Source organism: Poecile atricapillus, chromosome 34 (genome assembly GCF_030490865.1).
Source record: "Poecile atricapillus isolate bPoeAtr1 chromosome 34, bPoeAtr1.hap1, whole genome shotgun sequence".
NCBI classification, from domain to species: Eukaryota; Metazoa; Chordata; class Aves; order Passeriformes; family Paridae; genus Poecile; species Poecile atricapillus.
Window position 1 is genome coordinate 3,665,146 of NC_081282.1, and position 10,995 is coordinate 3,676,140.

General features: G+C 43.2%; 1 protein-coding gene across 1 annotated transcript in view; it reads right to left on the minus strand.

Moving 5' to 3' along the window:
* Window positions 1-10,878, minus strand: part of EIF3CL (eukaryotic translation initiation factor 3 subunit C like) — a 32,790-nt gene extending 21,912 nt beyond the window's left edge. The window contains 9 exon segments of the mRNA XM_058860911.1: window positions 435-520; window positions 880-931; window positions 2,256-2,309; window positions 2,311-2,382; window positions 4,967-5,080; window positions 6,309-6,384; window positions 6,982-7,047; window positions 8,056-8,182; window positions 10,741-10,878. Coding sequence (XP_058716894.1) covers window positions 435-520; window positions 880-931; window positions 2,256-2,309; window positions 2,311-2,382; window positions 4,967-5,080; window positions 6,309-6,384; window positions 6,982-7,047; window positions 8,056-8,156 — 621 coding nt within the window. The 5' untranslated portion in view covers window positions 8,157-8,182; window positions 10,741-10,878.
* Between the last annotated feature and the right edge of the window lie 117 nt (window positions 10,879-10,995).

Here is a 10,995-nt window from a genome sequence, read left to right on the forward strand (position 1 = left end):
TCCCATTTTTTTCCCGTTTTTCCCCCAATTTAATCCCAATTTTATCCCAATTTTCTCCCAATTTAATCCCATTTTTCACCCATTTTTTACCCAATTTAATCCCCTTTTTCCCCCATTTTTCCCCCAATTTTATCCCAATTTTCTCTCAATTTAATCCCATTTTTTACCCATTTTTTACCCAATTTAATCCCATTTTTCCCCCAATTTTATCCAATTTTTTACCCAATTTAATCCCATTTTTTTTCCCATTTCTCCCCAATTTAATCCCATTTTTCCTCCAATTTTCCCCCCAATTTTATCCCAATTTTCTCCCAATTTTTACCCATTTTTTACCCAATTTAATCCCCTTTTTTTCCCATTTTCCCCCCATTTTCCCCCCATTTTCCCCTCCCGGAATTGCCCCAAATCCCCGTTTTTCCCCCATTTTCTCTCACTTTGTAGCGGCTCCGGGGCTCGTCCCGGTCCCGGCGCTTCAGGAAATTCCCGGGATCGTCCTCGGCCCCCGAGGATGAGGCAGAACCTGGGAAAAACCGGGAAAAATTCCCAAAAATCCCCAAAATCCCCCAAAATCCACCCCAAAACCATCAAATATTCAAAATATCCAAAATCTGCCCAAAATCCCCAAAATCTGCCCCAAAATCCCCCAAAATCCACCCCAAAATCATCAAATATTCAAAATATCCAAAATCTGCCCCAAAATCCCCAAAATCTGCCCCAAAATCCCCCCCCAAAATCCCCCAAAATCCCCAAAATCCCCCAAATCCCCCCAAATCCCCTCAAATCCCCCAAATCCCCCAAAATCCCCCAAAATGCCCCAAAATGCCCCAAAGTGCCCCAAAATCCCCAAAATGCCCCAAAATGCCCCAAAGTGCCCCAAACCTTCCGAGTCTCTCCGGCTTTTCTCCTCATCCTCGTCCGACTGCTCCGGGTTCTGTGGGAAAACCCCAAAATCCTCAATTTCCACCCATTTTTAATCCCATTTTTTTCCCAATTTTCCCCCCATTTTTACCCAAATTTTTCCCCAAAATTTCCCCCAATTTTCCCCATTTTTAATCCCATTTTTCCCCAATTTTCCCCCTTTTTTTCCTCCATTTTTTTCCAATTTTCCCCAAATTTTCCACCTTTTTTCCCCCATTTTCCCCCCGGTTTTTTCCCCCTTTTTTCCCCCACTTTTTCACATTTTTAATCCCATTTTTTTCCCCAATTTTTCCCAATTTTTTCCCACATTTTTAATCCCATTTTTTCCCCCCATTTTTCCCTGATTTTGCCCCATTCTTAATCCCATTTTTTCCCATTTTTCCCCCCAATTTCCCCCCACTTTTTCCCATTTTTAATCCCATTTTTTCCCAATTTTTTTCCCCCAATTTTCCCCCATTTTTCCCCCCATTTTTCCCCCCCATTTTTTTCCTGTTTTCCCCTTTTTTCCCCCAATTTTCCCCCCTTTTTTCCCCCATTTTTCCCATTTTCCCCCCCAATTTTTCCCCCAATTTTTTCCCCATTTTCCCCCCAATTTTCCCCCCATTTTTTCCCGTTTTTCCCCCAATTTTCCCCCCCATTTTTTTCCCGTTTTCCCCTTTTTCCCCCATTTTTTCCCCATTTTCCCCCCAATTTTTCCCCCCATTTTTTTCCCATTTTCCCCCTTTTTTCCCCCATTTTTTCCCCATTTTTAATTCCTTTTCCCCCCAATTTTCCCCCATTTTTAATCCCATTTTTTTTCCCATTTTCCCCCCATTTTTTCCCCGTTTTCCCCCCATTTTTTTCCCATTTTTAATCCCATTTTTCCCCCAATTTCCCCCCTTTTTTTCCCCTTTTTTCCCCCCTTTTTTCCCCCATTTTTAATCCCATTTCCCCCCATTTTTTTCCCATTTTCCCCATTTTTCCCCCATTTTTAATCCCCATTTTTTCCCGTTTTCCCCGTTTTTTCCCCCATTTCCCCCCCATTTTTTCCCCCCATTTTTTTCCCATTTTCCTCCTTTTTTCCCCCATTTTTAATCCCATTTTTCCCCAATTTTCCCCATTTTTTCCCATTTTTAATCCCATTTTTTCCCCATTTTCCCCCATTTTTTCCCCATTTTCCCCCCAATTTCCCCCTTTTTTCCCCCATTTTTAATCCCATTTTTTCCCCCATTTTTTCCCATTTTCCCCCTTTTTTCCCCCATTTTTAATCCCATTTCCCCCCATTTTTTCCCCCCCATTTTTTCCCATTTTCCCCGTTTTTTCCCCCGTTTTTCCCCCGTTTTTAACCCCTTCCTGACCTGTCTGTAGGCTGCGATCTGCCCCTCGTAGTCCCGGTTGTATTTCCGCAGTTTTTTGTCTCAGGGAGCTCAAGGCCTTGGCGTTGTTTTTGTTCATTTTCTTCTTCCCCTCCTTGTCCTCCCAGAGCTGCCCAAAATTCACCAAAATCCCCGGAAATGAACCCAAAAATTGGGACAAAAAAAAAAAAAAAAGTGAGGAAAAAAAACCCCACCCAAAAACGAAGAAAAATGACCCAAAAATGGTCAAAAATTGACACAAAAAAGATCAAAAATTGACACAAAAATGGTCAAAAATTGACCCAAAAACAGTCAAAAAATGACCCAAAAATGATCAAAAATTGACCCAAAACCATCAAAAATTAACCCAAAACCGCCAAAAATTAAACCAAAAATTAACAAAAATTAACCCAAAAACGGTCAAAAATTGACCCAAAAATGGTCAAAAATTGACCCAAAAATGGTCAAAAAATGACCCAAAAAGGGTCAAAAGTTGACACAAAAATGGTCAAAAATTGACACAAAAAATGACCCAAAAATGATCAAAAAATTGACACAAAAATGGTCAAAAAACGACCCAAAAATGGTCAAAAATTGACACAAAAAGGGTCAAAAACTGACCCAAAAAATGACCCAAAAATGGCCAAAAAACGACCCAAAAATGGTCAAAAAACGACCCAAAAATGGTCAAAAATTGACACAAAAAGGGTCAAAAATTGACACAAAAATGGTCAAAAATTGACACAAAAATGGTCAAAAAATGACCCAAAAATGGTCAAAAAATGACACAAAAATGGTCACAAATTGACACAAAAATTGACCCAAAAATGGTCAAAAATTGACACAAAAAAGGTCAAAAATTGACACAAAAATGGTCAAAAATTGACACAAAAAAGGTTTAAATTGACCCAAAAATGATCAAAAACTGACCCAAAAAATGACCCAAAAATGGTCAAAAATTGACACAAAAAAGGTCAAAAATTGACACAAAAATGGTCAAAAATTGACCCAAAAATGGTCAAAAATTGACACAAAAATGGTCAAAAATTGACCCAAAAATGGTCAAAAATTGACACAAAAATGATCAAAAATTGACACAAAAATGGTCAAAAATTGACCGAAAAAATGGTCAAAAAACGACCCAAAAATGGTCAAAAATTGACCCCAAAATGTTCAAAATTGACCCAAAAATTGACCCAAAAATGGTCAAAATTGACCCAAAAATGATCAAAAATTGACACAAAAACGGTCAAAAAACGACACAAAAATGGTCAAAAATTGACACAAAAATGGTCAAAAATTGACACAAAAACGATCAAAAATTGACCCAAAAAATGGTCACAAATTGACACAAAAAAGGTCAAAAATTGACACAAAAATGGTCAAAAATTGACCCAAAAAATGACCCAAAAATGGTCAAAAATTGAGACAAAAATGATCAAAAAATGACACAAAAATGGTCAAAAATTGACACAAAAAGGGTCAAAAACTGACCCAAAAAATGACCCAAAAATGGCCAAAAAACGACCCATAAATGGTCAAAAATTGACACAAAAAGGGTCAAAAATTGACACAAAAATGGTCAAAAATTGACACAAAAATGGTCAAAAAATGACCCAAAAATGGTCAAAAAATGACACAAAAATGGTCACAAATTGACACAAAAATTGACCCAAAAATGGTCAAAAAATGACCCAAAAATGGTCAAAAATTGACCCAAAAAATGACCCAAAAATGGCCAAAAAAGACCCAAAAAATGGTCAAAAATTGACACAAAAAATGGTCAAAAATGACCCAAAAACCACCAAAAATTAACCCAAAACCATCAAAAATTAACCCAAAACCCATCAAAAGCTAAACCAAAAATTAACAAAAACTAACCCAAAAACAGTCAAAAATTGACCCAAAAACCATCAAAAATTGACCCAAAAATGGTCAAAAATGACACAAAAATGGTCAAAAAATGACACAAAAAATGGTCAAAAATGACCCAAAAATGGTCAAATTGGTCAAAAATTGACCCAAAAATGATCAAAAATTGACACAAAAATTATCAAAAAATTACCCAAAAATGGTCAAAAATTGACCCAAAAATGATCAAAAATTGACACAAAAATGATCAAAAATTAACCCAAAAATGGTCAAAAAATTAACCCAAAACCGCCAAAAATTAACCAAAACCGTCAAAAATTAAACCAAAAGTTAACAAAAACTAACCCAAAAAATAATCAAAAATTGACCCAAAAATAATCAAAAATTGACCCAAAAATGATCAAAAATTGACCCAAAAACCATCACAAATTAACCAAAATCAGTCAAAAATTAAAACAAAAATTAATAAAAATTAACCCAAAAATGATCAAAAATTGACCCAAAAAATGGGAAAATAATTCCCAAAAATTCCCAAAAAAATTAGGAAATTATTCCCAAAAATTCCCCAAATATTGGGAAAACACTCCCAAAAATTCCGAAAAAATGGGAAAATATTCCCAAAAAATGGGAAAACGTTCCCAAAAAATCCTGGGGGGAAAAACCTCCAAAAAAAGCCAAAAAAAAATCACCAAAAAAAAGCCAAAAAATCCTAAAAAAATGTAAAAAAAAACGGAAAAAAAGCCAAAAAAAAAACAAAAAAAAGGGAAAAAATTCCCATAAAATTCCCATAAAATTCCCATTAAATTCCCATTAAATTCCCATGGAATTCCCGTTGTTCCCACCTCGTTCAGGTAATCCTCCAGGTCGGCCAGGATGCGCAGGTAGAACCTGGGGACCCCATCCCGATCCACCACGCCCTTGGCCTTGGCCCAGGCCCGGCCCAGCAGCTCAAATTCCTGAATCAAATTAAAATAAAATCAAATAAAATAAAAATAAAAATAAAAAAGGGGAAAATTTCAGGGATAAACACAAAAAAAAATAAAAAAAAATTTAAAAAAAATAATTTTTTTGGGAGGAAAAATGAGGATTTTGGGGTAAGGAATTTAATTAAAATAAGTAAATAAATAAAGTTAAGATTCAAATTAAAATTGAGTTTTTTGGGTCTGGAAAGAAATGGGGAAAGGAGGGAAAGGAAGGATTTTGGGGGGAAAAGGAAGAAAAACGGGATGGGAAGGGAGAGAATTTTGGGTGGGAAAGAGAATTTTTAGGGGTGGAGAATGAGGAATTTTGGGGGTGGAAAATGGAGATTTTTGGAGATTGAAATTGGGGATTTTGGGGGATTTTGGGGGATTTTTGGGGGGATTTTGGGGGATTTTTGGGAATTGAAATAGGGGATTTTTGGGGATTGAAATTGGGGATTTTTGGGGGATTTTGGGGGATTTTTGGGGGGATTTTGGGGATTTTTGGGGATTGAAATTGGGGATTTTGGGGGGATTTTGGGGGATTTTTGGGGTGGGAATTGGGGATTTTTGGGGTTGGAATTGGGGATTTTTGGGGGGATTTTGGGGGATTTTTGGGGGGATTTTTGGGGGGATTTTTTGGGGGGATTTTGGGGGATTTTTGGGGGGATTTTGGGGGATTTTTGGGGGGATTTTGGGGGATTTTTGGGGGATTTTGGGTATTTTTGGGGGTATTTTTTGGGGGATTTTTGGGGGGATTTTTGTGGATTTTTGGGGGATTTTGGGGGATTTTTGGGGTAGGAATTGGGGGATTTTTGGGGGGATTTTGGGGATTTTGGGGGATTGGAATTGGGGATTTTGGGGGATTTTTTGGGGGATTTTTGTGGGGATTTTGGGGGATTTTTGGGGGATTTTTGGGGGGATTTTGGGGGATTTTTGGGGGGATTTTTGGGGGATTTTTGGGGGGATTTTTGGGGGGGATTTTGGGGGGATTTTGGGGGATTTTTGGGGTGGGAATTGGGGATTTTTGGAGGATTTTTGGGGGGATTTTGGGGTGGGAATTGGGGATTTTTGGGGGGATTTTTGGGGATTGAAATTGGGGATTTTTGGGGGGATTTTGGGGGATTTTTGGGGGGATTTTTGGGGGGATTTTTGGGGGGATTTTTGGGGATTTTTGGGGTGGGAATTGGGGATTTTTGGGGGGAATTTGGGGGATTTTGGGCACCTCGAGGCAGCGGCTGACGTCGCGGATCTTCATGGCGTTGCGGATGGAGCGGATCAGGTTGGTGAGCTCCTCGTACCTGGGGTCGATGGGGATCAATCAGGGTCGATTTGGATCAATTTGGGTCAATTTGGGTCGATTTGGATCAATTTGGGTCGATTTGGGTCGATTTGGGTCAATTTCAGTCCATTTGGAGCCATTGGGATCAATGGGAACCAAAGCAATAAATACCAATGGTAATCAATACACAGCCATTGGCATTGATTGGGATTGATTGGGATTGATTGGGATCAATTGGGATTGATTGGTATTGATTGGGATTGATCAGGATTGATTGGATTGACTGGGATTGATTGGGATTGATCAGGATTGATCAGGATTGATTGGGATCAATGGAATCAATGGAGCTCTGCAGTGATCAGGGTCCATTGATGATCAATAAGGGATCTGTAGGGGACCGATAGCCAATCAATAACTGATCAATACCAATAACTCATTGATATCTGATCGACAGGTGATTGCTACCTCACCAAAAACTGACCAATGGCTGATCGAGAGCTGACCGAGAACTGATTGATAACCCAGTGATCAATAACCGATAACAGATCAATAACCGATAGATAACGGATCAATAACCAATCAACAGCAGATCAATAACCGATAGGGGATCAATCACCTCTTGTCGCGGGCGCTCCTCACCACGCGTTTCGTGTCCTCCTCATCCTCGCTCAGCAGCAGCGGCCTGAGGGAGGGGCGGGGCTGCACATGGACACGCCCCCTCCCTGGAGCTCCGCCCCCTCCTATAGCCCCACCCCTATAGCCCCGCCCCTTGCTATAGCCCCGCCCCTTCCTATAGCCCCGCCCCTTTTCAGCGCCCCACCCCCTTCCTATAGCCCCGCCCCCTTCCTATAGCCCCACCCCTCCCAGAGCCCCACCCTTCCTATAGCCCCGCCCCCTTCCTATAGCCCCGCCCCTTCCTATAGCCCCGCCCCTTCCTATAGCCCCGCCCCCTCCCTGGAACACCGCCCCCTTCCTATAGCCCCACCCCCTTCCTATAGCCCCACCCCCTTCCTATAGCCCCACCCCCTTCATATAGCCCCACCCTTTTCCTATAGCCCCGCCCACTTCCCATAGCCCTGCCCCTTCCTATAGCCGCGCCCCCTCCCTGGAGCTCCGCCCCTTCCTATAGCTTTGCTTACTTCCTATAGCCCCGCCCCCTTCCTATAACCCCACCCCCTTCCTATAGCCCCGCCCCTTCCTATAGCCCCGCCCCCTCCCCAGAGCCCCGCCCCTCCTGTCTCTTACCTCCTTTAACTCCTCCCCCTTCTTTTTAACTCCTCCCTTTTCACTTTTAGCTCCTCCCCCTCTCATTTAACCCCTCCCCTTTCCATTTAACCCCTCCCTCTTCACTTTTAGCTCCTCCCCCTCACATTTAACTCCTCCCCCTTCCTTTTAACTCCTCCCTTTTCACATTTAACTCCTCCCCTCACATTTAGCCCCTCCCCCTTCACCTTTAACCCCTTTCTCCCCGTTACCCCTCCCCTCCCCCTTAACCCCTCCCCCTTACCTTAGCCCCGCCCACCCCCATTAGCCCCACCCATTCCCCCCTAGCCCCTCCCATTCTATTTAACCCCTCCCATTTACCTTAGCCCCGCCCACCCCCCTTAGCCCCGCCCACCCCCGTTAGCCCCGCCCACCCCCGCTAGCCCCGCCCACCCCCGTTAGCCCCGCCCACTCCCCTAAGCCCCGCCCACTTGCTGTAGGCCCCCCCGCGGTTTTGGGGGCGCTCTCCTCTCCCGACGCCGACGATTCCGACTCGGAGTCGGAGCCGGTGGTGAAGAATCGCGACATGATCGCGACAGGGGGGGCGGGGCAGCCTGGGGGCGGGGAGAGAGACGGGAAATTAACCCCAAAATACCGGGAAATTAACCCAAAAAATATCGGGAAATTAACCCCAAAATACCGGGATTTAACACAAAAAAATACCGGGAAATTAACCCCAAAATACCGGGAAATGAACCCCAAAAATACCGGGAAATTAACCCCAAAATACCGGGATTTAACCCCAAAAAAATACCGGGAAATTAACCCCAAATACCGGGATTTAACCCCAAAAAAATACCGGGAAATTAACCCCAAAATACCGGGATTTAACCCAAAAAAATACCGGGAAATTAACCCCAAAAAAATACCGGGATTTAATCCCAAAATACCGGAATTTAACCCAAAAAATACCGGAATTTAACACAAAAAAAATACCGGGATTTAACCCCAAAATACCGGGATTTAACCCCAAAATACCGGGAAATTAACCCCAAAAATACCGGGAAATTAACCCCAAAATACCGGGATTTAACCCCAAAAATACCGGGATTTAACCCCCAAAAAAATACCGGGAAATTAACCCCAAATACCGGGAAATTAACCCCAAAATACCGGGAAATTAACCCCAAAAATACCGGGATTTAACCCCAAAATACCGGGAAATTAACCCCAAAATACCGGGATTTAACCCCAAAATACCGGGATTTAACCCCAAAATACCGGGAAATTAACCCCAAAATACCGGGATTTAACCCCAAAATACCGGGAAATTAACCCCAAAATACCGGGATTTAACCCCAAAATACCGGGAAATTAACCCCAAAATACCGGGATTTAACCCCAAAATACCGGGATTTAACCCCAAAATACCGGGATTTAACCCAAAAAAATACCGGGATTTAACACAAAAAAAATACCGGGATTTAACACAAAAAAAATACCGGGATTTAACCCCAAAATACCGGGATTTAACCCCAAAAAAATACCGGGAAATTAACCCCAAAATACCGGGAAATTAACCCAAAACAATACCGGGAAATTAACCCCAAAATACCGGGATTTACACCCAAAAATACCGGGATTTAACCCCAAAAATACCGGGAAATTAACCCAAAATACCGGGATTTAACCCCAAAAAAACACCGGGAAATTAACCCCAAATACCGGGAAATTAACCCCAAAATACCGGGAAATTAACCCCAAAATACCGGGATTTAACACAAAAAAATACCGGGAAATTAACCCCAAAATACCGGGAAATTAACCCCAAAATACCGGGATTTAATCCCAAAATACCGGGATTTAACCCAAAAAAATACCGGGAAATTAACCCCAAAATACCGGGAAATTAACCCCAAAAAAAATACCGGGAAATTAACCCCAAAATACCGGGAAATTAACCCCAAAATACCGGGATTTAACCCCAAAATACCGGGATTTAACCCCAAAATACCGGGATTTAACCCCAAAATACCGGGATTAACACAAAAATATACCGGGATTTACCCCCAAAAATACCGGGATTCACCCCAAAATACCGGGATTTATCCCCAAAAATTCCACAGTTTTACTCCCAAAAATACGAGGATTTTACCCAAAAATACCGGGATTCACCCCAAAAAAACACCAGGATTAACCCAAAAAATACCGGGATTCACCCCGAAAAAATACCGGGATTCACCCCAAAAATTCCACAGTTTTACCCCCAAAAACACCGGGATTAACCCCAAAAAAATACCGGGATTTACCCCAAAAAAATCCACAGTTTTAGCCCAAAAAATTCCACAGTTCCACCCCAAAATTCCACTGTTTCAGCCCAAATTTCCGAAGTTCCACCCCCAAATCCCGCGGTTTTATCCCAAATTCTGCGGTTTTATCCCGAATTCTGCGGTTTTATCCCGAATTCTGCGGTTTTATCCCGAATTCTGCGGGTTTATCCCAAATTCCGCGGTTTTATCCCGAATTCTGCGGTTTTATCCCAAATCCCGCGGTTTTATCCCAAATTCTGCGGTTTTATCCCGAATTCTGCGGTTTTATCCCAAATTTTGCGGTTTTATCCCGAATTCTGTGGTTTTATCCCGAATTCCGCGGTTTTATCCCGAATTCTGCGGTTTTATCCCGAATTCTGCGGTTTTATCCCGAATTCTGCGGTTTTATCCCGAATTCCGCGGTTTTATCCCGAATTTTGCGGTTTTATCCCGAATTCTGCGGTTTTATCCCAAATTTCACGGGTTTATCCCCAAATCCGCCGCTTTTTTCCGCCCCAAAATTCCGCATTTTTCGCCCCAAACCGGGCGGGTTCATCCCCAAACTCCCAAATCCCCCGGATTTCACCCCAAAATCCCGAGATTTTCCCGCCAAGCCCCCAAATTTCCCCCCAAAATTCCGGGATTTTCCCGCCAAGGCCTCGCGCCCCCTCACGGCCTCCCCCCCCCCCTCAGGCCTCAGCCCCCCCCCCCCCCCCAATCCCCGATTTTCACCCCAACTTCGGACCCAAAATCCCGGAGTTTTCACCCAAAACCTCCCCCCTCGCCCCCCCCAGCCCCTCCCCCACCCCCTCGGGCCCCCCCCGCCCCTCCCCCCCCCCGAATTCCGCCCCCTCCCCCCGCACCGAACTCGCCGCGCGCGCGGAGCCGCCGGGCAGGAAGCGCCGAAAGGCGGAAGCGGAAGTGACGCGATGACGTCACACTTCCCGCTCAATCCTCTTCCTCTTTGCCCCGCAGGGAACGCTGGGAAAGCGAGTCCGGAGCTGCTGAGGACCCAAAACCGGCCGCTTTTACCCCAAAAATCGCGGTTTTGCGGCGAGGATCGAAGGTTTGAAATGTTGAGCGGTGTTTTAGGCGGCGGAAGAAATCGGCGATTTTCC